Below are 26,467 nucleotides of genomic sequence, written 5' to 3' on the forward strand. Positions count from 1 at the left end.
ACGATGCTGTGGGTGTCATAGGACTCCGACCAAGTCATCATCCACTGGGAGTTGCCGTCGTGGCTCAGTGGTAACAACCCCGACTGGGATCCAAGAGGATGCAGCTTCGCTCCGTGGTTCAGGATCCGGCCCTGCCGGGAGCTGTGGTGTAGGTCGCAGACGTGGCTCAGGCCCCCTGTTGCAGTGGCTGTGGTGGAGCCTGGCAGCTCTGGCTCTGATGGACCCCCTGGCCTGGCCACATCCACATGCTCAGGGTTCGGCCCTCAAAAGACAAAAGACACACCAAAACATCGTTTCTTACTGCTCAATGATTGAATTCCGTGTGATTTACTTGATTTATTGTGGCTTTTTTTTCTTTCCTAACAAGAACTACTTTATTGTTTGATTTTTAGTTTCAAGGGTCAACTTGTAGGCTTCAAACGTAAAGTCAAGTATACTACAAGCGAGACCGCAAAGGTCTCCTTCTGCCCTTCCAGCCCTGCCGGGCCCCTCGCCACCCGCCTCAGCAGGCCTCTTCCAGGGCTGCTCCCCCCGGGCGGCCCTGCCAAGTTGCCCCTGCCCCCTCGGCCTCCATGGGACCCTGGCTCATGCGGGATCTCGTCGAGCCCTTCTCCATGCCTTCGTTGCCCCTGCCTGACCCTCCACACTCGGCTCAGCACCCGCTCGTCCGCTGGGGGCCTTGCCTGGCTGTTTGGCCTCCTCCGGGAGCCGTGAGAGTCACAGGCCCGGAAGGGTCCAACCTGTCAGCCGTGGATGAGCTGGACTGCCAAGGGGGAGCCCTGGGTCCTGGCTGGAGGACAGAGGCTGTATCAGGGTCCGGAAAGCCTCGCTGTCCCTCAGCCGTGCCACCACCCCACAACCCCTGCCGGGGAGGAGGCACACAGGACCTGCTAGAGTGGCCCCGCTTTCGGGCCCAGGGTTTGGGGAGGCAGAGATCTGGGCCATCTCTCTCCCTCCTCCCATTTGGTTTTGGCTGCCTCGCTTGCTTGCTTGCTTGCTTTTTTGTCTGGTGTCACTTTCCGTCTTGCTGTCTGTCCTTTTAGGGCCACAGGGCCAGGCACATAGACGTTCCCAGGCTCGGGGGCTAGTCAGCACTGGATCGTTTAGCCAGTGAGTGAGGCGGGGATGCAACTTGCATCCTCATGGATACCAGGTGGGTTGATTTCTGCTGAGCCGCCACAGGCACTCCTTAGCTTTTTTCTATTTCTCTCACTGTTTTTTTTTTCTTTTCTTTTCTACTTTCTTTCATTCTTTCTTTATCTGTTTTGCTTTGGAGGACCGCACCCGGGGCATCGGCGGTTCGCATGCTAGGGGTCGAGACGGAGCTACAGCTCCTGGCCACAGTCCCAGCCCATGCCCCAGCCACAGCCTCGCAAGATCCAAACCTCCTCTGCGACCTCCACCCACAGCTCATGGCAACGCCAGATCCTTAACCCACTGAATTAGGGCAGGGATCGAGCCCACAACCTCATGGGTCGTAGTGGGATGCGTTTCCACTGCGCCAGGAGGGGAACTCCTGTTTTTACCTTTCAAGTTTGGTATGATATGCTCTAAGCAGTTCGGTGCCCACACTTGTATGTGTGTTCGAGTGCACAGACGGCTTGAACTCCTGCTGCCGGTTTGGCTCCCTGGGGAGGTGGTTGAAGCAACCTCTCCTCCTGTCCGCATGAGGGCAGGTACAAGACGGCTGCAGAAGAAGCAGGTTGAGAGAGCAAGCCCCTCCGCCCCGATGCAACGAGATGGGACCTGGATGGGGCCCCTCAACCCGAGGAATGAGCCCGTTTGCTTTGGTGGGCATGTTTAAACCATGGCAACCTTGTCATTCCTCAGCTCTGGGAATCAGCATGATCTGGATACTGTGCAACCACATCCAAGAATGAATGCGACCCTGCACTTGGTGAAAGGGCAGCTGCTGTGCACAAGTGCACAACCCCCCACCCCCGCCGTCAATCCAGCTGACTTTGGACGGTCCTCCAATGGTTTCCTGGCTCGCGGAGTTCCCGTCGTGGCTCAGCAGGTCTCGCCCCTGACGTGTATCCCTGAGGCAGCGGGTTCCATCCCTGGCCTCATTCCAAGGGGAAAGCATCCGGCGTGGCCGTTATCTGTGGAGTGGGTCCCAGGTGCGGCTTGGATCCCCTGTTGCTCTGGCTGTGCTGGAGGCCGGCAGCTCTGGCCCCGATCCACCCCCTAGCCTGGGAACCTCCATATGCCATGGGGGAAGCCCTCAAAAGACAGAAGACAAAGGACAAAAGACACACACACACAAATCACTTTTCTCTTCCCAATGATTGATTGAGAATAAATAGCGTTATTTATTAATTTGGGCTTTTTATTACTTCCCTATCAATAACTACTTCCTTTTTTTATTGTTATTTTGTTTCAAGGTTCTAACAACTCTAGGCTCAAAACACAAAGTGAACTATAGCATAAATGACATGAATCAGAAAGAGAAATTGGACACATCTCCAAAGAGAAATCAGGAGAGGGGAAGGAGCGTCCATGTCAGGAGGGGGAGCAAGGGGATGTGGTTTGGGGGAAGCTGATGGGGAGGGCACTGGCAGGGGCAGAGGGGACCTTGGGGAAGGTGGTTTTGGAACCGGGCCGAGGGTTCTTGAAAGAGCCAGGCCAGGACCTGGTACAGGGGGTGCGGGAGCAGTCAGGGCAGGCACTCCCAAAAGGGCTGCTGAATGCTCCTCGGGCCCTTTGTCCCCAGCAGAGGCCGGGGCAGCGTTGCCATCTAGCACAGGGAAAGGCACATCAGTGTCCGGGAATTCGGCCAGAGCAGCGCCAAGTGCCCCCTGCAGGGCTGGCGAGTGTTCGAGTGGACGGGAGACTTCTGGAGGACTAGCAGGATTCTCATCCTGCCCAGCTAGTGAGTCGTCGGGAGAGCCTCGTCCTCCAGAAGGATTAGCCGGATATTCATCCTGCCCAGCAAGTGAGTCCACATGAGAGCCTCGTCCTCCTGAAGGAGGAGCAGGATTTTCAAGCTGCCCAGCAAGTGAGTCCTCATGAGAGCCTCGTTCTCCAGGAGGATTAGCCGGATTTTCAACCTGCCCGCCACGTGAGTCCTCCTGAGAGCCTGGTCCTCCAGGAGGAGGAGCAGCATTTTCACCCTGCCCAGCTGGTGATACCTCCAGAGAGCCTCGTCCTCCAGGAGGATTTTCCAGATTTTCATCCTTCCCGGCTGATGAGTCCTTCTGAGAGCCTTGGCCTCCAGGAGGAGGAGCAGGATATTCATTCTGCCTGGCTGGTGAGTCCACCTGAGAGCCTTGTCCTCCAGGAGGAGGAGAAGCATTTTCCTCCCGGCCAGCTAGTGAGTCCTCATGAGAGCCTGGTCCTCCAGGAGGAGGAGGTTTTTCATCCTTCCAGGCTGGTGAGTCCTCCTGAGAGCCTCGTCCAACCGCAGGAGAAGCAGGAGTTTCCTCCTGCTGGGCTGGTGTGTCTGCATGAGAGATTCGTCCTCCTGTTGGAGGAGCCGGATATGCATCCTGCCTGGCTGGAGAGTTCTCCCGAGAGCATCGTCCTTCTGTAGGAGGAGCAGGATGTTCACTCTGCCCGGCTGGCGAGACATCATGAGAACCTCGTCCTCCAGGAGGAGGAACAGGATTTTCATCCTTCCCGGCTCGTGAGTCCTCCTGAGAACTGGGTCCTCCTGGAGGAGGAGCAGGTTGTTCATCCGGCTCAGCTAGTAAGTCCTCCTGAGAGCCTCGCCCTCCAGGAGGAGGAGCAGGATTTTCATCCTTCCCGTCCCGTGAGTCCTCCTGAGGGCCTCGTCCTCCAGGAGGAGCACCAGGAGTTTCAACCTGCCCGGCTGGGGAGTCCTCCTGAGAGCCTCGTCCTCCTGTAGGAGGAGCAGCATGTTCATCCTGCCCGGCTGGTAAGACATCATGAGAGCCTCGTCTTCTTGGAGGAGGAGCAGGATATTCAATCTGCCCCGCTGGGGAGTCTTCCTGAGAGCCTCGCCCTCCTGTAGGAGGAGCAAGATGTTCAACCTGCCCGGCTGTAGAGACATCATGAGAGCCTCGTCCTCCAGGAGGAGGAACTAGATTTTCATCCTTCCCGGCTCGTGAGTCCTCCGGAGAGTCTGGTCTTCCAGGAGGAAGAGCAGGATGTTCATCCTGCCTGGCTTCTGAGTCCTCATGAGAGCCTCGTCCTCCAGGAGGTGGAGCAGGATTTAAATCCTGCCTGGCTGGTGAATCCACCTGAGAGCCTTGTCCTCCAGGAGGAGGAGCAGGTTTTTCATCCTGCACGGCTGTTGGCTCGTCATGAGAGCCTCGTAATCCAGGAGGAGGAGCAGGATTTTCATCCTGCCTGGCGGGTGGGTCCACCTGAGATCCTTGTCCTCCAGGAGGAGGAGCAGGATTTTCATTGGGTCCGGCTGGTGAGTCCTCATGAGAGCCTTGTCCTCCTGTAGGAGGAGCAGAATGTTCATCCTGCCCGGCTGGTGAGACATCCTGAGAGCCTCGTCCTCCAGGAGGATTAACCAGATTTTCATCCTTCGCGGCTGAAGAGTCCATCTGAGAGCCTCGGCCTCCAGGAGGAGGAGCAGGATTTTCATTCTGCCTGGCTGGTGAGTCCACCTGAGAGCCTTGTCCTCCAGGAGGAGGAGAAGCATTTTCCTCCCGGCCAGCTAGTGAGTCCTCCTGAGAGCCTGGTCCTCCAGCAGGAGGAGCAGGATTTTCATCCCTCCCGGCTCGTGAGTCCTCATGAGAGCCTCGTCCAACCGCAGGAGAAGCAGGATTTTCCTCCTGCTGGGCTGGTGTGTCTGCATGAGAGATTCGTCCTCCTGTTGGAGGAGCCGGATATGCATCCTGCCTGGCTGGAGAGTTCTCCCGAGAGCATCGTCCTTCTGTAGGAGGAGCAGGATGTTCACTCTGCCCGGCTGGCGAGACATCATGAGAACCTCGTCCTCCAGGAGGAGGAACAGGATTTTCATCCTTCCCGGCTCGTGAGTCCTCCTGAGAACCGGGTCCTCCTGGAGGAGGAGCAGGTTGTTCATCCGGCTCAGCTAGTAAGTCCTCCTGAGAGCCTCGCCCTCCAGGAGGAGGAGCAGGATTTTCATCCTTCCCGTCCCGTGAGTCCTCCTGAGGGCCTCGTCCTCCAGGAGGAGCACCAGGAGTTTCAACCTGCCCGGCTGGGGAGTCCTCCTGAGAGCCTCGTCCTCCTGTAGGAGGAGCAGCATGTTCATCCTGCCCGGCTGGTAAGACATCATGAGAGCCTCGTCTTCTTGGAGGAGGAGCAGGATATTCAATCTGCCCCGCTGGGGAGTCTTCATGAGTGCCTCGCCCTCCTGTAGGAGGAGCAAGATGTTCAACCTGCCCGGCTGTAGAGACATCATGAGAGCCTCGTCCTCCAGGAGGAGGAACTAGATTTTCATCCTTCCCGGCTCGTGAGTCCTCCGGAGAGTCTGGTCTTCCAGGAGGAAGAGCAGGATGTTCATCCTGCCTGGCTTCTGAGTCCTCATGAGAGCCTCGTCCTCCAGGAGGTGGAGCAGGATTTAAATCCTGCCTGGCTGGTGAATCCACCTGAGAGCCTTGTCCTCCAGGAGGAGGAGCAGGATTTTCATTGGGTCCGGCTGGTGAGTCCTCATGAGAGCCTTGTCCTCCTGTAGGAGGAGCAGAATGTTCATCCTGCCCGGCTGGTGAGACATCCTGAGAGCCTCGTCCTCCAAGAGGATTAACCAGATTTTCATCCTTCGCGGCTGAAGAGTCCTTCTGAGAGCCTCGGCCTCCAGGAGGAGGAGCAGGATTATCATTCTGCCTGGCTGGTGAGTCCACCTGAGAGCCTTGTCCTCCAGGAGGAGGAGAAGCATTTTCCTCCCGGCCAGCTAGTGAGTCCTCCTGAGAGCCTGGTCCTCCAGGAGGAGGAGCAGGATTTTCATCCCTCCCGGCTCGTGAGTCCTCATGAGAGCCTCGTCCTCCAGGAGGAGGAGCAGGATTTTCATCCTGCAAAGCTGCTGAGTCCTCCTGAGGGCCTCGTTCTCCTGGAGGAGGAACAGGATTTTCATCCTGCAAGGCTGCTGAGTCCTCCTGAGGGCCTCGTCCTCCTGGAGGTGGAGCCGGATTTTCATCCTGCCCGGGAGGTGAGACCTCAGGAGGCTCTGGTCTGCCTTCAGGAGGAGCAGCAGGTTGATCCTGCCCATGAGTTGAGTCTTCATGGGGGCCTGGTCCTCCTGCAGGAGGCGCCTTGGTTCCACCCTGCCCGGGTGGTGACTCCTCAAGAGGAGCTGGGCCTATTGGGAGAGGAGCAGAGTGTTCATTCTCCCCGGGAGGTGAGTCCCCATGTGGACATGAGTGTCCCTCTGAAGGAGCTACATTTCCTCCCTGCCCAGGTGCTGAGTCCTCCTGTGGTCTTGGACCTCCTCTGGGGGCTGCTCCAGGGTCTTTCCGCTCGGCTGGCGTCTTGGCCTCGGATTCCAGGTCTCCTGCTGGAGGTGTGAGAGAGGAAGAGCTTTGGTGCCTGCCCGCCTTGCCATGTGCTCTTCCAAGGAGAGCAGTCTTCCCAGAGCCTTCCCGACAGGTCCCAGCCAGCACCTGCTGGCTCTGCTCTCATGCAGGCGGGGCGTGTGCCTTTATCCTGGTTCCTGGCCCAACACCATCGTCTGGGGACTCCCCGCTGTGCGGCCCACACCTCAGCTCCCCCCACGTGCCCAGAGCCCCGGCCCCCTCTTCTCACCTTCAGGCTGGGCCTCAGGGGGGGCCAGGCCTTCCAGGGTTGTCAGGCTCATGTGGACGGTGTCTTCATGGCCACAGCTGGCGCTCCTGTGCTCCCCACCAGCCCGGCAGAGGACCCCGGGGAGCAGTCTGTGTGGAGGTTCCTCGGGTGGCCTTCTGCCTTCCTCACCCTGTTCCTGGCGGGTCTCGGGTGGGGGACTCTGCAATGACAGTGAGCGTCAGAGGGCCCGGCCCCGAGGCGTCAGAGCCCTGTGGGGCTGTGAGCTTCTCGCTGCTTCTTCTGCCCCCTTGACCTTCTGCTCCCAGATCAGGGGAGGCCTTGCCTGCTCAAACACCACACCCCTGCCACTCACCAGTGGCTCCCCCCTGACCCGGGAGGAACGAGAGCCCCCTGGAGGGCTGGGGGTACCGCTTGCACGCAGGGCTCGGCCCTGACTCCACACCTACCCCCCGCAGCCCCCTGCTTCTCCCCAGCCAGCTGGGTCCCGGGGTGTGGACAGGCCCTGCACAGCAGGCCTCCAAGCCCGCGTCAGCCGGCTCTTGCTTGAGGCGGGCCCACCCCTCACCACCCGCCTCTGCACAAAGTCATCCAGGGAGGGGGCTCGGGGCTCCCGTGTGGGCTCCGAGAGGTCCCTGCCCTTGGCTGGAGCTCCCTCTCCCGGTGGTACCTCTGGGTCCCTGCGGGCAACGGCCCATAGGCGTCCGCCTCGCATTCTCATCCAGGTTCTGCAGGCTTGGCAGAGGCCATCTCTGCCGTGACGACGCCTGCGGCCTCGGCCTCGGCCTCGGCCTCGGGAGAGCGGGATGCAGCAGAGCCAGTCCATCCCTCCTCCGTCCTCTCCTGGACTGGACCAGTAGTTGCCCGGCTCCCCAGGTTCCAGGTTCCGTTGGCCTCTGTCGCCAGGGAAGTGAGGTCACTTCCTGGGGTCCCCCCAACGGGCCTTCCTCCTTCCCCATGTCTACCCAGGGTCCCTCTGGGCTGCTCCAGCTCCCCTCCCCCACCAACCCCATGGTCTCGTGCTGTGAACAGCGGTCTTGGGCATTTGACAGGGATGGCGGTGACTCTGCGGACTGCCTTGGGGAGCATGGTCCTTGGGATACTATAGGCTCTTGCAATCCAAGAGCAAGGTGTGTCTTGCCATCGATTTGTGTCCTCTTGGATTGCTTGCATCAGCCTCTTGGGGGGTTCCCAGGACGGGTCTTGCGTCTCTCTAGGGAGGTCTCTTCCTCAGTCGTCTATTCTTTGGGAGGTGCCGGCAAATGTGATCGTTTTCCCGATGTCTCTCTGGGAGCTCTCGTTCCCAGGGTATAGAAAGGCAGTTGATTTCTGTGCCTTCATGGTGCCTCCTGCGACTTGGCCCCATTCACTGAGGCGCTTTCACCGTTTTCTGGGAGCGTCTTGACGGGTCTGCGGGGATAGGATCATGTCGTGTGTGGAGAGGGATCCCTTGACTTCTTCCTTTCCCATGAGGATTCCTTTTGTGTCTTGTGCTTCTCTGAGGGCCCTGGCTAGCTAGGACTTCCAAAACTATGTCGACTAGGAATAGGACCTCTAGCACAGGACTCTGCACATGCCGAGGGGGAAGCCCTGAAAAGACAAACAACACCAGACACACGCACACACCCAAAGTTGCCTTGTTCTCCATGACGGATTTCCTAAGCATTAGCTCTCTTTCATTCTGTTTGCATTTGAAAGCCACCCCTGTGGCATAGGGGAAGTACGCGGGCCTAGATGGCATCGGAGCTGCAGCTGCTGGCCTCCCTCGCTCCACCCCCGCCATAGCAATGCAGGATCCGAGCCTCCTCTGCGACCTACACCACAGCTCACGGCAGTGCCGGATCCTTCACCCACGGAGTGAGGCCAGCCATCACACCTGTGTCCTCATGGCTACTAGGCAGGGTCCTTACCACTGAGCCCCAACGGGAACCCCTCATAGCAATGAACTTTCCACCTCGACATATGAACATATTCTCCTTCCTAATAGGAAGAGCTTCTTTCCAAAAACATTGGCTGGAATTCCCACTGGGGCTCAGTGGGGTCATGATCCAGTCGTGTCTGTGGAGGCACCCATTGGATCTCCATCCCTGTGCAGTGGGGACAGGATCTGGCATTTCAGCAATGGTGGTGTAGGTCACAGGTTCAGCTCAGATTCCATCCCTGGCCGGGAACGTCCATATGACCCAGATGCAGCTGAGAACTCTCTCTCTCTCTCTCTCTCTCTCTCTCCCTATATATATATATATATATATATATATACGTATGTATGAATGTACACACACACACACACATATATACATATATCCGTGTACATACATACATATATACATATATGTATGTATGTACATGTATGATACTTTAAATATAGACTGGTGTCATGCCCCTGTTGGTGGGGCAGAATCAAATGGGACTAGGATGCGTGAGGATGGACGCTTGAGCCCTGGCCTCACTTCAGTGGGGGTCAGGGTATGGGCATTGCCGGGAGCTGTGGTGTCGGTCAAAGTCGTGCCTCGGATCCCACATGTCTGGGGCTGTGGCTGTGGCTGTGGCTGTGGCTGTGGCTGTGGCTGGCAGCTGTAGCTCCAATTCCACCCCTTCCTGGGAACTTCCACATGCGGTGGGTGTGGACCCTCCAGTGCAAAAAACAAACAAACAAAAAACCTCACCCAAACTCAGGAGATTATAGAAAAATTATTGGCCATGAGGAAGACTTGGAAAACTCGGGCGGCTCAGTTCTCGACTGAGGTTTTGGCTTAGGACAGACCTCCACTCCAAACTCCCAGGGCCTTCCATCGTGTAGGACCTCCCACCTGGGCTGCCCCGGCACGGACACTCCCCAGTGCACAGTGAGCAGACGCTCCCGGGCCCCCATGGGAGCCCAGCAGCCTGAGGGCTCCGTGGACACCAGGGGCAGGCCTCGACGGGCCTCCCTCACCCTGCAAGGGGGAAAAGCCTGCCAAAGCTTTGGCGACCATTCCTTTAATCCCGGGCCGAGGGTGAAGGTCCCGACTCTCTCGGCTGCCCCTGAGAAGCAACTGTCTGTCCTGCGAAGGGCCCAGGTGGGACGGGACGTCCTGGGAGTCTGGCTTCGTCTGCCTCCGCTCGTTGCTCGCAGCTTCAAGCTGCCGGGGACGTCGCTCTAGTCCGCAAAGTTCTCATTACCAAAAGGGACCCAAACAGCCTGTGCTATTGGCCTCACTGGTTTGTGGAGGGGATCAAACGATGTTGTGGGTGTCATAGGACTCCGACCAAGTCATCATCCACTGGGAGTTGCCGTCGTGGCTCAGTGGTAACAACCCCGACTGGGATCCAAGAGGATGCAGCTTCGCTCCGTGGTTCAGGATCTGGCCCTGCCGTGAGCTGTGGTGTAGGTCGCAGACGTGGCTCAGGTCCCCTGTTGCAGTGGCTGTGGTGGAGCCTGGCAGCTCTGGCTCTGATGGACCCCCTGGCCTGGCCACATCCACGTGCTCAGGGTTCGGCCCTCAAAAGACAAAAGACACACCAAAACATCGTTTCTTTCTGCTCAATGATTGAATTCCTTGTGATTTACTTGATTTATTGTGGCTTTTTTTTCTTTCCTAACAAGAACTTCTTTATTGTTTGATTTTTAGTTTCAAGGGTCAACTTGTAGGCTTCAAACGTAACGTCAAATATACTATAAACGATATGGAAGAGGAGCAGAAATTGAGGAGACATCCAAAGACAAATGAGGAGAGGGGAAGGAGAGGACATTTCGGGAGGGGGAGCAGGGGGCTGGGGTTTTGGGGGAGCTGATGGGGAGGGCCCTTCGAGCGGCTGAGGGGACCTTGGGGAAGGTGCTTTTCTAAAGTGGCCTGGGGTTCCTGCCACAGCCAGGCCAGGACCCAGGAGAGGGGGTGCTGGGACCATCAGAGCAGGCTCTGCCTGCTGGGCTGCTGCATTCTCCTCGGGCCCTTGTTCTCCTGCAGAGGCCTGGGAAAGGTTTCCAACCAGCAGAGGGAACCTCTCCTCAGGGTCTGGGGAAGCTGCCAGAGCGGTGGCAGATTCTCCTTGCAGGGCTCGTGAGTCCTCATGAGGCCCTGGGCCTCCTGCAGCAGGAGCACCAGGTTCACCCTGCCCGGGGGGTGACTCCTCATGAGGGGCTGAGCCTCCTGGAGCGGAGCAGTGTGTTTGTCCTGCCTGTGGGCTGAGTCCTCATGAGGGCCTGGGCCTCCAGGAGGAGGAGCAGCAATTTCATCCTGCCCGGGGGGTGACTCCTCATGAGGGGCTGAGCCTCCTGCGAGGGGAGCAGTGTGTTCGTCCTGCCCGGGGGGTGAGTCCTCATGAGGGCCTCGGCCTCCTGCAGGAGCAGCTGCAGGGTTATCCTGCCCAGGGGGTGACATCTGAGCCCCGCCTGGGCCGTACACCACAGTTCATGGCAACACCGGATCCTTAACCCACGGAGGGAGGCCAGGGATGAAACCCACCTCCTTCTGGATACCAGTCAGCTTCGTTAACCGATGAGCTATGGCAGGAACTCCAAAAGTGTCCCAGTTCCAGTGAAAAGAAAAGTGAAAAGGATGAATGGACAAATCACAAGAACTGAAATGGAAACTGCTATTACAAAACGCTCAACAAACAAAAGTCCAGGACCAGATGGCTTCACAGCCAAATGCTATCAAACATGTAGAGAGGACCTAACACCTATCCTTCTGAAACCATTTCCAAAAATTGCAGAGGAAGGGACACTCTCAAACTCCTTCTATAAGGCCACCATCACCCTGATACCAAAACCCGACAGAGACACCACAAAATAGAAAACTACAGGCCAATTTCACTGAGGAACATCGATGCAAAACTCCTCAACAAAATACTAGCAAACCGCATCCATCAATACGGTCCAAGGATTGTACACCACGATCAAGTGGGATTCAGCCCCAGGACACACGTGTTCTTCAATATCTGCAAATCCATTGGTGTGATACACCACATTAACAAACCGAAGAAGACAAACCACATGATCCTCTCAAGAGATGCGGGAAAAGCCTTTGACAAGATCCAACACCCAAGTTTCTGATAACAACCCTTCAGAAAGTGGGCATAGCAGGAACCTACCTCAACATCATAAAGGCCGTAGATGACAAACCCACAGCGAACATGATGCTCAATGGCGAGAAGCTGAAAGAATTCCCGCTGAGATCAGGAACAAGACAAGGATGTCCGCACTCACCACTACTCCTCAACATAGTTTGGGAAGTCCTAGCCATGGCAATCAGAGAAGGAAAAGAAATACGAGGAATCCAAATTGGAAAGGAAGAAGTAAAACTATTCCTGTTTGCAGACGACATGATACCATACCTAGAGACTCCTAAAGACTCTCCCAGAACACTGTGAGAGCTCATCTGTGAATTTGGCAAAGTCACAGGATACAAAATTAATGCACAGAAATCGATGCCATTTCTATACACGAACAAGGAAAGAGCAGAAAGAGAAATCAGGGGAGCATTCACGTTCACCATTGCATCCAAAAGGATAGAATACCTAGGAGGAACCTTACCTCAAGAGACAAAAGACCTGTACTCTGAAAACTTTAAGACACTGATGAAAGAAATCAAAGATGATACAAATAGATGGAAAGCTATACCATGCTCGTGGATTGGAAGACTTCATATTATCAACCTGATTATACTTCCTAAGGCAAGCTACAGAGTCAATGCAATCCCCATCCAATTACCAAGGACATTTTTCACAGAACCGGACAAAGCATTTTGAAGTTTGTTTGGAAGCACAAAAGCCCCAGAAGAGCCAAAGACATCCTGAAAAAGAGAAAGGGAGCTGGAGGATTCGGGCTCCTGGACTTCAGACTATACCACAGAGCAACAATCCTCAAAACCGCACGCTACTTGCACAAAGACAGAAATATGCATCAGTGGAACAGGATGGAATGCCCAGAAGGAAACCCCCCTCGCACCTACAGCCACCTCATCTATGACAAAGGAGGCCAGACTATGCAACGGACAAAAGACCGCCTGTTCCACAAGGGGTGCCTGGAAGACGGGACAGCCACATGGAAAAGAATGAAATGAGAACACTCCCTAGCACCAGACACAAAAACAAGCTCCCAATGGATTAAAGACCTAGTGAGCCGACCAGATATTCTGCAACGCCTAGAGGAAAACATAGGCCAAACACTCCCCGACATAAACGACAGCAACATCTTCTCAGATGCACCTCTTAGACTAATGACACTAAGAACCAAAACATACCAATGGGACCTAAGCAAACTTAAAAGTTTCTTCAGAGCAAAGGAAACCCTAAAGAAAATGAAAAGACTTCCCACAGAATGGGAGAAAACCTTTGCAAGTGAATCAACTGACAAGGGGTTCCTCTCTAACGGTTATAATCACCTTCTGCAGCTCCACACCAAAACAGCAAACAACCCCTTCCAAACAGGGAAAGAAGATCTCAACAGACAGTTCTCAAAGAAGACATACAGATGGCCAGAAAACACATGAAAAGATGTTCAGCATCACTCATCCTTCGAGACATGCACATCAAAACCACCATGAGGTACCACCTTACACCAGCCAGAACGGCCACCAGCAAAAAGTCTACAAACAGTAAGTGTTGGAGAGGGTGTGGAGAAAAAGGAACCCTAGGACACTGCTGGTGGGATTGTAAATGGGTGCAACCACTGTTGAAAACAGGATGGAGATGCCTCAGAAAACGAAACCTAGAAGTACCATTTGATCCAGCAATCCCACTCCTGGGCCTCTACCCAGAGAAAACCATGACTCGCAGAGACACCCGTACTCCGGTGTTCATCGCAGCACCCTTTGCAATAGCCAAGACATGGAGACAACCTAAGTGTCCATCGACAGAGGAGTGGATCAAGGAGATGTGGTCCATACACACAACAGAATGTGACTCGGCCACTAAAATGAATGGCATACCAGCCATTTTAGCAACATGGATGGACCCAGAAATTAGCATGCTAAGGGAGGTCAGCCATCCAATGAGACCCCAACATCAAATGCTTTCAGGGACACGTGGAATCTGAACAAAGGACAGACTGATCTTCTTTGCAGAGCAGATGCTGACTCACAGATACTGAAAACATTACGGTTTCCAGAGGAGAAAGTTTGGGGGGTGGGGGATGTGCTTGGGTTATAAAGGGGACATCCTGTGAAACTGGATTGTTATGATCATTATACAACAACAGGTGTGATTAATTCATCTGAGTAATGAAAAGAAGAACAATAAATTAAAAAAAGACCCGGGCCGAGTGTGGAGGGCACGACTGTCTCGGCTGCCCCTGAGAGGCAACTGTCTGTCCTGCGAAGGGCCCAGGCGGGATGTGAAGCGCTGGGTGTCTGCCTCCGGTTGTTGCTCGCAGCGTCAAGCTGCTGGCGACGTCTCTCTGTTCCACAAAGGTCTCATTATCAAAAGGGACCAAAACGACCTGTACTATAGACCTCGCTGGTTGGAGGAGGGGATCAAACGATGTTGTGGGTGTAACAGGACTCCAACCACGGAGTCATCCACTGGGAGTTCCTGTGTGGCTCAGCAGTAACAACCCCGACTCAGATGCGAGGGAATGCAGCTTCGCTCCACGGGTAAGGATGCGGCCCTGCCGTGAGCTGTGGTGTAGGTCGCAGAGGCACCTCTGATCTGGTGTGGCTGTGATTGTGGGGCAGGCCAGCAGCTGCAGCTCCCATTCCACCCCTTGCCTGGGACCCTCCCTGTGCCACGGGTGCGGCCCTCAATACACAAGCATCCGGTCAAATCCCATTCACATCATCCTTCCCTTCGGAGTGACTCCGACCCACTTTGCATTTGTATCAACGCAAGGGGCGAGCCACTCAGGGGACAGAAGCCAGGTCCAGCCTTCGGTTCCGACTCGGGCCCCGCTCCAGCTCACTGCGGCCTCGGGATGTCGGCAGCCCTCTTCGGGGACCCAAAACCAGATGTGGGGCAGGCTGGCACACCCCCAGCAGCACGCACCCCCAAAGGTCTCCTTCTGCCCTTCCAGCCCTGCCGGCCCCCTCGCCACTCACCTCAGCAGGCCTCTTCCAGGGCTGCTCTCCCCGGTCGGCCCTGCCACGTTGCCCCTGCCCCCTCGGCCTCCATGGGACCCTGGCTCCTGCGGGATCTCGTCGAGCCCTTCTCCATGCCTTCGTTGCCCCTACCTGACCCTCTACACTCGGCTCAGCACCCACTCGTCCGCTGGGGGCCTTGCCTGGCTGTTTGGCCTCCTCAGGGAGCCGTGAGTGTCACAGGCCTGGAAGGGTCCATCCTGTCAGCCGTGGGTGAGCTGCACTGCCAGGGGGGAGCCCTGGGTCCTGGCTGGAGGACAGAGGCTGTATCAGGGTCCGGAAAGCCTCGCTGTCCCTCAGCCGTGCCACCACCCCACAGCCCGCGCAAGGGAGGAGGCACACAGGACCTAGTAGAGTGGCCCCGCTTTCCGGCCCAAGGTTTGGGGAGGCAGAGATCTGGGCCATCTCTCTCCCTCCTCCCATTTGGTATTGGCAGTCGCTTGCTTGCTTGCTTACTTTTTTTCTGGTGTCACTTTCCGTCTTGCTGTCTGTCCTTTTAGGGCCACAGGGCAATGCACATAGACGTTCCCAGGCTCGGGGGCTAATCAGCACTGGACTTTTAGCCAGTGAGTGAGGTCGGGGATGCAACTTGCATCCTCATGGATACCAGGTGTGTTGATTTCTGCTGATCCGCAACAGGCTCTCCTTAACTTTGTTCTATTTCTCTCACTGGCTTTTTTTTTTCTTTTCTACTTTCTTTCATTCTTTCTTTATCTGTTTTGCTTTGGAGGTCTGCTCCTGGGGCATATGGTGGTTCCCAGCCTAGGGGTCCAGTTGGAGCTGCAGCTGCCTCCCACAGCCCTAGCCCCAGCCCCAGCCCCAGCCCCAGCCCCAGCCACGCAGGATCCAAGCCTCCTCTGCAACCTCCACCACAGCTCACGGCAATGCCAGATCCTTAACCCACAGAACGAGGCCAGGGATCGAGCCCGAAACCTCATGGGTCCTAGTGGGATTCGTTTCCACTGCACCAGGAGGGGAACTCCTGTTTTCACCTTTCAAGTTTGATGTGAAACGCTCTAAGCAGGTCTGTGCCCAACGACTATGTGCGTTCGAGTGCACGGATGGCTTGAACTCCTGCTGCTGGTTTTGCTCCCTGGGGAGGTGGTTGAAGCAACCTCTGCTCCTGTACACGTGAGCTCAGGTACAAGACGGCTGCAGAAGAAACAGGTTGAGAGAGCAAGCCCCTCAGCCCCGACGCAACGAGATGGGACCTGGATGGGGCCCCTCAACACGAGGAATGAGCCCGTTTGCTTTGGTGGGCATGTTTAAACCATGGCAACCTTGTCATTCCTCAGCTCTGGGAAGCAGCATGATCTGGATACTGTGCAACCACATCCAAGAATGAATGCGACCCTGCGCTTGGTGAAAGGGCAGCTGCTGTGCACAAGTGCACAACCCTCCACCCCCGCCGTCAATCCAGCTGACTTTGGACGGTCCTCCAATGGTCTCCTGGCTCTCGGAGTTCCCGTCGTGGCTCAGCAGGTCTCGCCCCTGACGTGTATCCCTGAGGCAGCGGGTTCCATCCCTGGCCTCATTCCAAGGGGAAAGGATCCGGCGTGGCCGTGATCTGTGGTGTGGGTCCCAGGTGCGGCTTGGATCCCCTGTTGCTCTGGCTGTGCTGGAGGCCGGCAGCTCTGGCCCCGATCCACCCCCTAGCCTGGGAACCTCCATATGCCATGGGGGAAGCCCTCAAAAGACAGAAGACAAAGGACAAAAGACACACACACACAAATCACTTCTCGCTTCTCAATGATTGATTGAGAATAAATAGCGTTATTTATTAATTTGGGCTTTTTATTACTTCCCTATCAATAACTACTTCCTTTTCTTATTGTTATTTTGTTTCAAGGTTCTAACAACTCTAGGCTCAAAACACAAAGTGAACTATAGCATAAATGACATGAATCAGAAAGAGAAATTGGACACATCTCCAAAGAGAAATCAGGAGAGGGGAAGGAGAGTCCATGTCAGGAGGGGGAGCAAGGGGATGGGGTTTGGGGGAAGCTGATGGGGAGGGCACTGGCAGGGGCAGAGGGGACCTTGGGGAAGGTGGTTTTGGAACCGGGCCGAGGGTTCTTGAAAGAGCCAGGCCAGGACCTGGTACAGGGGGTGCGGGAGTAGTCACGGCAGGCACTCCCAAAAGGGCTGCTGAATGCTCCTCGGGCCCTTTGTCCCCAGCAGAGGCCGGGGCAACGTTGCCATCTAGCACAGGGAAAGGCACATCGGTGTCCGGGAATTCGGCCAGAGCAGCGCCAAGTGCCCCCTGCAGGGCTGGCAAGTGTTCGAGTGGACAGGAGACCTCTGGAGGACTAGCAGGATTCTCATCCTGCCCAGCTAGTGAGTCCTCGGGAGAGCCTCGTCCTCCAGAAGGATTAGACGGATTTTCATCCTGCCCAGCAAGTGAGTCCACATGAGAGCCTCGTCCTCCTGGAGGAGGAGCAGGATTTTCAAGCTGCCCAGCAAGTGAGTCCTCAGGAGAGCCTCGTCCTCCAGGAGGATTTTCCAGATTTTCATCCTTCCCGGCTGATGAGTCCTTCTGAGAGCCTTGGCCTCCAGGAGGAGGAGCAGGATTTTCATTGGGTCCGGCTGGTGAGTCCTCGTGAGAGCCTTGTCCTCCTGTAGGAGGAGCAGAATGTTCATCCTGCCCGGCTGGTGAGACATCCTGAGAGCCTCGTCCTCCAGGAGGATTAACCAGATTTTCATCCTTCCCGGCTGAGGAGTCCTTCTGAGAGCCTTGGCCTCCAGGAGGAGGAGCAGGATTTTCATTCTGCCTGGCTGGTGAGTCCACCTGAGAGCCTTGTCCTCCAGGAGGAGGAGGTTTTTCATCCTTCCAGGCTGGTGAGTCCTCCTGAGAGCCTCGTCCAACCGCAGGAGAAGCAGGATTTTCCCCCTGCTGGGCTGGTGTGTCTGCATGAGAGATTCGTCCTCCTGTTGGAGGAGCCGGATATGCATCCTGCCTGGCTGGAGAGTTCTCCCGAGAGCATCGTCCTTCTGTAGGAGGAGCAGGATGTTCATTCTGCCCGGCTGGCGAGACATCATGAGAACCTCGTCCTCCAGGAGGAGGAACAGGATTTTCATCCTTCCCGGCTCGTGAGTCCTCCTGAGAACCTGGTCCTCCTGGAGGAGGAGCAGGTTTTCCATCCGGCTCAGCTAGTAAGTCCTCCTGAGAGCCTCGCCCTCCAGGAGGAGGAGCAGGATTTTCATCCTTCCCGTCCCGTGAGTCCTCCTGAGGGCCTCGTCCTCCAGGAGGAGCACCAGGATTTTCAACCTGCCCGGCTGGGGAGTCCTCCTGAGAGCCTCGTCCTCCTGTAGGAGGAGCAGCATGTTCATCCTGCCCGGCTGGTAAGACATCATGAGAGCCTCGTCTTCTTGGAGGAGGAGCAGGATATTCAATCTGCCCCGCTGGGGAGTCTTCATGAGTGCCTCGCCCTCCTGTAGGAGGAGCAAGATGTTCAACCTGCCCGGCTGTAGAGACATCATGAGAGCCTCGTCCTCCAGGAGGAGGAACTAGATTTTCATCCTTCCCGGCTCGTGAGTCCTCCGGAGAGTCTGGTCTTCCAGGAGGAAGAGCAGGATGTTCATCCTGCCTGGCTTCTGAGTCCTCATGAGAGCCTCGTCCTCCAGGAGGTGGAGCAGGATTTAAATCCTGCCTGGCTGGTGAATCCACCTGAGAGCCTTGTCCTCCAGGAGGAGGAGCAGGTTTTTCATCCTGCACGGCTGTTGGCTCGTCATGAGAGCCTCGTAATCCAGGAGGAGGAGCAGGATTTTCATCCTGCCTGGCGGGTGGGTCCACCTGAGATCCTTGTCCTCCAGGAGGAGGAGCAGGATTTTCATTGGGTCCGGCTGGTGAGTCCTCATGAGAGCCTTGTCCTCCTGTAGGAGGAGCAGAATGTTCATCCTGCCCGGCTGGTGAGACATCCTGAGAGCCTCGTCCTCCAGGAGGATTAACCAGATTTTCATCCTTCGCGGCTGAAGAGTCCTTCTGAGAGCCTTGGCCTCCAGGAGGAGGAGCAGGATTTTCATTCTGCCTGGCTGGTGAGTCCACCTGAGAGCCTTGTCCTCCAGGAGGAGGAGAAGCATTTTCCTCCCGGCCAGCTAGTGAGTCCTCCTGAGAGCCTGGTCCTCCAGCAGGAGGAGGTTTTTCATCCTTCCGGGCTGGTGAGTCCTCCTGAGAGCCTCGTCCAACCGCAGGAGAAGCAGGATTTTCCCCCTGCTGGGCTGGTGTGTCTGCATGAGAGATTCGTCCTCCTGTTGGAGGAGCCGGATATGCATCCTGCCTGGCTGGAGAGTTCTCCCGAGAGCATCGTCCTTCTGTAGGAGGAGCAGGATGTTCATTCTGCCCGGCTGGCGAGACATCATGAGAACCTCGTCCTCCAGGAGGAGGAACAGGATTTTCATCCTGCAAGGCTGCTGAGTCCTCCTGAGGGCCTCGTCCTCCTGGAGGTGGAGCCGGATTTTCATCCTGCCCGGGAGGTGAGACCTCAGGAGGCTCTGGTCTGCCTTCAGGAGGAGCAGCAGGTTGATCCTGCCCATGAGTTGAGTCTTCATGGGGGCCTGGTCCTCCTGCAGGAGGCGACTTGGTTCCACCCTGCCCGGGTGGTGACTCCTCAAGAGGAGCTGGGCCTATTGGGAGAGGAGCAGAGTGTTCATTCGCCCCGGGAGGTGAGTCCCCATGTGGACATGAGTGTCCCTCTGAAGGAGCTACATTTCCTCCCTGCCCAGGTGCTGAGTCCTCCTGTGGTCTTGGACCTCCTCTGGGGGCTGCTCCAGGGTCTTTCCGCTCGGCTGGCGTCTTGGCCTCGGATTCCAGGTCTCCTGCTGGAGGTGTGAGAGAGGAAGAGCTTTGGTGCCTGCCCGCCTTGCCATGTGCTCTTCCAAGGAGAGCAGTCTTCCCAGAGCCTTCCCGACAGGTCCCAGCCAGCACCTGCTGGCTCTGCTCTCATGCAGGCGGGGCGTGTGCCTTTATCCTGGTTCCTGGCCCAACACCATCGTCTGGGGACTCCCCGCTGTGCGGCCCACACCTCAGCTCCCCCCACGTGCCCAGAGCCCCGGCCCCCTCTTCTCACCTTCAGGCTGGGCCTCAGGGGGGGCCAGGCATTCCAGGGTTGTCAGGCTCATGTGGACGGTGTCTTCATGGCCACAGCTGGCGCTCCTGTGCTCCCCACCAGCCCGGCAGAGGACCCCGGGGAGCAGTCTGTGTGGAGGTTCCTCGGGTGGCCTTCTGCCTTCCTCACCCTGTTCCTGGCGGGTCTCGGGTGGGGGACTCTGCAATGACAGTGAGCGTCAGAGGGCCCGGCCCCGAGGCGTCAGAGCCCTGTGGGGCTGTGAGCTTCTCGCTGCTTCTTCTGCCCCCTTGACCTTCTGCTCCCAGATCAGGGGAGGCCTTGCCTGCTCAAACACCACACCCCTGCCACTCACCAGTGGCTCCCCCCTGACCCGGGAGGAACGAGAGCCCCCTGGAGGGCTGGGGGTACCGCTTGCACGCAGGGCTCGGCCCTGACTCCACACCTACCCCCCGCAGCCCCCTGCTTCTCCCCAGCCAGCTGGGTCCCGGGGTGTGGACAGACCCTGCCCAGCAGGCCTCCAAGCCTGCGTCAGCCGGCTCTTGCTTGAGGTGGGCCCACCCCTCACCACCCGCCTCTGCACAAAGTCATCCAGGGAGGGAGCTCGGGGCTCCCGTGTGGGCTCCGAGAGGTCCCTGCCCTTGGCTGGAGCTCCCTCTCCCGGTGGTACCTCTGGGTCCCTGCGGGCAACGGCCCATAGGCGTCCGCCTCGCGTTCTCATCCAGGTTCTGCAGGCTTGGCAGAGGCCATCTCTGCCGTGACGACGCCTGCCGCCTCGGCCTCGGCCTCGGGAGAGCGGGATGCAGCAGAGCCAGTCCATCCCTCCTCCGTCCTCTCCTGGACTGGACCAGTAGGTGCCCGGCTCCCCAGGTTCCAGGTTCCGTTGGCCTCTGTCGCCAGGGAAGTGAGGTCACTTCCTGGGGTCCCCCCAACGGGCCTTCCTCCTTCCCCATGTCTCCCCCAGGGTCCCTCTGGGCTGCTCCAGCTCCCCTCCCCCACCAACCCCATGGTCTCGTGCTGTGAACAGCGGTCTTGGGCATTTGACAGGGATGGCGGTGACTCTGGGGACTGCCTTGGGGAGCATGGTCCTTGGGATACTACAGGCTCTTGCAATCCAAGAGTAAGGTGTGTCTTGCCATCAGTTTGTGTCCTCTTGGATTGCTTGCATCAGCCTCTTGGGGGGTTCCCAGGACGGGTCTTGCGTCTCTCTAGGGAGGTCTCTTCCTCAGTCGTCTATTTTTTGGGAGGTGATGGCAAATGTGATCGTTTCCCCGATGTCTCTCTCCGAGCACTCGTTCCCAGGGTATAGAAAGGCAGTTGATTTCTGTGCCTTCATGGTGCCTCCTGCGACTTGGCCCCATTCAGAGGCGCTTTCACCGTTTTCTGGGAGCGTCTTGAGGGGTCTGCGGGGATAGGATCATGTCGTGTGCGGAGAGGGATCCCTTGACTTCTTCCTTTCCCATGAGGATTCCTTTTGTGTCTTGTGCTTCTCTGAGGGCCCTGGCTAGCTAGGACTTCCAAAACTATGTCGACTAGGAATACGACCTCTAGCACAGGACTCTGCACATGCCGAGGGGGAAGCCCTGAAAAGACAAACAACACCAGACACACGCACACAGCCAAAGTTGCCTTGTTCTCCATGACGGATTTCCTAAGCATTAGCTCTCTTTAATTCTGTTTGCATTTGAAGGCCACCCCTGTGGCATAGGGGAAGTACCCGGGCCTAGTTGGCATCGGAGCTGCAGCTACTGGCCTCCCCCCTCTCCCCCACCCCGCCATAGCAATGCAGGATCCGAGCCTCCTCTGCGACCTACACCACAGCTCACGGCAGTGCCGGATCCTTCACCCACGGAGTGAGGCCAGCCATCACACCTGTGTCCTCATGGCTACTACGCAGGGTCCTTACCACTGAGCCCCAACGGGCACCCCTCATAGCAATGAACTTTCCACCTCGACATATGCACATATTCTCCTTCCTAATAGGAAGAGCTTCTTTCCAAAAACATTGGCTGGAATTCCCACTGGGGCTCAGTGGGGTCATGATCCAGTCGTGTCTGTGGAGGCACCCATTGGATCTCCATCCCTGTGCAGTGGGGACAGGATCTGGCATTTCAGCAATGGTGGTGTAGGTCACAGGTTCAGCTCAGATTCCATCCCTGGCCAGGAACTTCCATGTGCCCCAGATGCAGCTGAGAACTCTCTCTCTCTCTCCCTATATATATATACATATATGTACCCCACACACACATATATATACATATATCCGTGTACACACATATGTACATATATGATACTTTAAATGTAGACTGGTGTCATGCTCCCGTTGGTGGGGCAGAATCAAATGGGACTAGGATGCGTGAGGATGCACGCTTGATCCCTGACCTCACTTCAGTGGCGTTCGGGATTTGGGCATTGCCGTGAGCTGTGGTGTCGGTCACAGTCATGCCTCGAATCCCACATGTCTGGGGCTGTGGCTGTGGCTCTGTCTGTGGCTGTGGCTGGAAGCTGTAGCTCCAATTCCACCCCTTCCTGGGAACTTCCACATGCGGTGGGTGTGGACCCTCCAGTGCAAAAAAACAAAAAAACAAAAAACTAAAAACAAAACCTCACCCAATCTCAGGAGATTATGCAAAAATTATTGGCCATGAGGAAGACTTGGAAAACTCGGGCGGCTCAGTTCTCGACTGATGTTTTGGCTTAGGACAGACCTCCACTCCAAACTCCCAGGACCTTCCATCGTGTAGGACCTCCCACCTGGGCTGCCCTGGCACGGACACTCCCCAGTGCGCAGTGAGCAGACGCTCCTGGGCCCCCATGGGAGCCCAGCAGCCTGAGGGCTCCGTGGACACCAGGGGCAGGCCTCGACGGGCCTCCCTCACCCTGCAAGGGGGAAAAGCCTGCCAAAGCTTTGGCGACCATTCCTTTAATCCCGGGCCGAGGGTGAAGGTCCCGACTCTCTCGGCTGCCCCTGAGAAGCAACTGTCTGTCCTGCGAAGGGCCCAGGTGGGACGGGACGTCCTGGGAGTCTGGCTTCGTCTGCCTCCGCTCGTTGCTCGCAGCTTCAAGCTGCCGGGGACGTCGCTCTAGTCCGCAAACTTCTCCTTACCAAAAGGGACCCAAAGAGCGTGTGCTATTGGCTTCACTGGTTTGTGGAGGGGATCAAACGATGCTGTGGGTGTCATAGGACTCCGACCAAGTCATCATCCACTGGGAGTTGCCGTCGTGGCTCAGTGGTAACAACCCCGACTGGGATCCAAGAGGATGCAGCTTCGCTCCGTGGTTCAGGATCCGGCCCTGCCGTGAGCTGTGGTGTAGGTCGCAGACGTGGCTCAGGTCCCCTGTTGCAGTGGCTGTGGTGGAGCCCGGCAGCTCTGGCTCTGATGGACCCCCTGGCCTGGCCACATCCACATGCTCAGGGTTCGGCCCTCAAAAGACAAAAGACACACCAAAACATCGTTTCTTTCTGCTCAAAGAATGAATTCCTTGTGATTCACTTTATTTATTGTGTCTGTATTTTTCCTTTCCTAACAATAACTACTTTATTGTTTGATTTTTTCGTCAATGGTCAATTTGTAGGCTTCAAACGTAAAGTCAAATATACTATAAACGATATGGAAGAGGAACAGAAATTGAGCAGACATCCAAAGACAAATGAGGAGAGGGGAAGGAGAGAACATTTCGGGAGGGGGAGCAGGGGGCTGGGGTTTTGGGGGAGCTGATGGGGAGGGCCCTTCGAGCGGCTGAGGGGACCTTGGGGAAGGTGCTTTTCTAAAGTGGCCTGGGGTTCCTGCCACAGCCAGGCCAGGACCCAGGAGAGGGGGTGCTGGGACCGTCAGAGCAGGCTCTGCCTGCTGGGCTGCTGCATTCTCCTCGGGCCCTTGTTCTCCTGCAGAGGCCTGGGAAAGGTTTCCAACCAGCAGAGGGAACCTCTCCTCAGGGTCTGGGGAAGCTGCCAGAGCGGTGGCAGATTCTCCTTGCAGGGCTCGTGAGTCCTCATGAGGCCCTGGGCCTCCTGCAGCAGGAGCACCAGGTTCACCCTGCCCGGGGGGTGACTCCTCATGAGGGGCTGAGTCTCCTGCGAGAGGAGCAATGTGTTCATCCTGCCCGGGAGGCTGAGTCCTCATGAGGGCCTGGGCCTCCAGGAGGAGGAGCAGCAATTTCATCCTGCCCGGGGGGTGACTCCTCATGAGGGGATGAGCCTCCTGGGAGGGGAGCAGTGTGTTCGTCCTGCCCGGGGGGTGAGTCCTCATGAGGGCCTGGGCCACCTGCAGGAGCAGCTGCAGGGTTATCCTGCCCAGGGGGTGACATCTGAGCCCCGCCTGGGCCGTACACCACAGTTCATGGCAACACCGGATCCTTAACCCACGGAGGGAAGCCAGGGATGAAACCCACCTCCTTCTGGATACCAGTCAGCTTCGTTAACCGATGAGCTATGGCAGGAACTCCAAAAGTGTCCCAGTTCCAGTGAAAAGAAAAGTGAAAAGGATGAATGGACAAATCACAAGAACTGAAATGGAAACTGCTATTACAACGCGCCCAACAAACAAAAGTCCAGGACCAGATGGCTTCACAGCCAAATGCTATCAAACATGTAGAGAGGAGCTAACACCTATCCTTCTGAAACCATTTCCAAAAATTGCAGAGGAAGGGATATTCTCAAACTCTTTCTATAAGCCCACCATCACCCGGATACCAAAACCCGACAGAGACACCACAAAATAGAAAACTACAGGCCAATTTCACTGAGGAACATCGATGCAAAACTCCTCAACAAATTACTAGCAAACCGCATCCATCAATACGGTCCAAGGATTGTACACCACGATCAAGTGGGATTCAGCCCCAGGACACACGTGTTCTTCAATATCTGCAAATCCATCGGTGTGATACACCACATTAACAAACTGAAGAAGACAAACCACATGATCCTCTCAAGAGATGCGGGAAAAGCCTTTGACAAGATCCAACACCCAAGTTTCTGATAACAACCCTTCAGAAAGTGGGCATAGCAGGAACCTACCTCAATCATAAAGGCCGTAGATGACAAACCCACAGCAAACATGATGCTCAATGGCGAAAAGCTGGCCGTAGATGACAAACCCACAGCAAACATGATGCTCACCGGCGAAAAGCTGAAAGAATTCCTGCTGAGATCAGGAACAAGACAAGGATGTCCGCACTCACCACTACTCCTCAACATAGTTTGGGAAGTCCTAGCCATGGCAATCAGAGAAGGAAAAGAAATACGAGGAATCCAAATTGGAAAGGAAGAAGTAAAACCATCCCTGTTTGCAGACGACATGATACCATACCTAGAGACTCCTAAAGACTCTCCCAGAACACTGTGAGAGCTCATCTGTGAATTTGGCAAAGTCACAGGATACAAAATTAATGCACAGAAATCGATGCCATTTCTATACACGAACAAGGAAAGAGCAGAAAGAGAAATCAGGGGAGCATTCACGTTCACCATTGCATCCAAAAGGATAGAATACCTAGGAGGAACCTTACCTCAAGAGACAAAAGACCTGTACTCTGAAAACTTTAAGACACTGATGAAAGAAATCAAAGATGATACAAATAGATGGAAAGCTATACCATGCTCGTGGATTGGAAGACTTCATATTATCAACCTGATTATACTTCCTAAGGCAAGCTACAGAGTCAATGCAATCCCCATCCAATCACCAAGGACATTTTTCACAGAACCAGAACAAAGCATTTTGAAGTTTGTTTGGAAGCACAAAAGCCCCAGAAGAGCCAAAGACATCCTGAAAAAGAGAAAGGGAGCTGGAGGATTCGAGCTCCTGGACTTCAGACTATACCACAGAGCAACAATCCTCAAAACCGCACGCTACTTGCACAAAGACAGAAATATGCATCAGTGGAACAGGATGGAAAGCCCAGAAGGAAACCCACCCCACACCTACAGCCACCTCATCTATGACAAAGGAGGCCAGACTATGCAACGGACAAAAGACCGCCTGTTCAAGAAGGGGTGCCGGGAAGACGGGACAGCCACATGGAAAAGAATGAAATGAGAACACTTCCTAGCAACGGACGCAAAAATAAGCTTCAAATGGATTAAAGACCTAGAGAGACGACCAGATACTCTGCAACGCTTAGAGGAAAACATAGGCCAAACACTCCCCGACATAAACGAGAGCAACATCTTCTCAGATGCACCTCTTAGACTAATGACACTGGGATTTCCCGTCGTGGCGCAGTGTTTAACGAATCCGACTAGGAACCATGAGGTTGCGGGTTTGGTCCCTGCCCTTGCTCAGTGGGTTAACGATCCGGCGTTGCTGTGAGCTGTGGTGTAGGTTGCATACTCGGCTCGGATCCAGCGTTGCTGTGGCTCTGGCGTAGGCCGGTGGCTACAGCTCCGATTCGACCCCTAGCCTGGGGACCTTCATATGCCGCGGGAGCAGCCCAAAAAATAGCAACAACAACAACAACAACAACAAAAAAGGCAAAAAGACTAATGACACTAAGAACCGAAACATACCAATGGGACCTAAGCAAACTTAAAAGTTTCTTCAGAGCAAAGGAAACCCTAAAGAAAATGAAAAGACTTCCCACAGAATGGGAGAAAACCTCTGCAAGTGAAGCAACTGACAAGGGGTTCCTCCTAACGGTTATAATCACCTTCTGCAGCTCCACACCAAAACAGCA

At 55.8% G+C, this 26,467-nt stretch overlaps 1 protein-coding gene across 1 annotated transcript; it reads right to left on the bottom strand.

Annotated features, from left to right (window-relative positions):
* Nucleotides 1-2,358: 2,358 nt before the first annotated feature.
* On the bottom strand, nucleotides 2,359-7,578 carry LOC146396430 (uncharacterized). The gene is made up of 5 exons (XM_084997468.1): nucleotides 7,343-7,578; nucleotides 6,676-6,874; nucleotides 5,975-6,427; nucleotides 3,833-4,714; nucleotides 2,359-3,079 (listed from the first exon to the last, which is right to left on the bottom strand). The coding sequence occupies exons 1-5, from the start codon at nucleotides 7,496-7,498 to the stop codon at nucleotides 2,403-2,405; spliced, it is 2,367 nt and encodes a 788-aa protein (XP_084853594.1). The 5' UTR covers nucleotides 7,499-7,578; the 3' UTR covers nucleotides 2,359-2,402.
* Between the last annotated feature and the right edge of the window lie 18,889 nt (nucleotides 7,579-26,467).

Source organism: Sus scrofa, chromosome 14, assembly GCF_054392235.1.
Source record: "Sus scrofa isolate SSC_HxYL_T2T_F1_AM1 chromosome 14, Sscrofa_HxYL_maternal_Yorkshire_Landrace_v2.0, whole genome shotgun sequence".
In the NCBI taxonomy this organism is placed as follows: Eukaryota; Metazoa; Chordata; class Mammalia; order Artiodactyla; family Suidae; genus Sus; species Sus scrofa.

Bases quoted from the DNA above. Each gene is read 5' to 3' on its own strand.
- LOC146396430 (XM_084997468.1), bottom strand. From the start codon at position 7,498: ATGGACTGGCTCTGCTGCATCCCGCTCTCCCGAGGCCGAGGCCGAGGC. The intron at 6,875-7,342 runs GTACCACCGGGA...CTGTCATTGCAG, and splicing joins TTGCCCGCAGGGACCCAGAG to AGTCCCCCACCCGAGACCCG. The intron at 4,715-5,974 runs GCCCTCAGGAGG...CGGTTGGACGAG, and splicing joins TCCTCCTCCAGGAGAACGAG to GCTCTCATGAGGACTCACGA.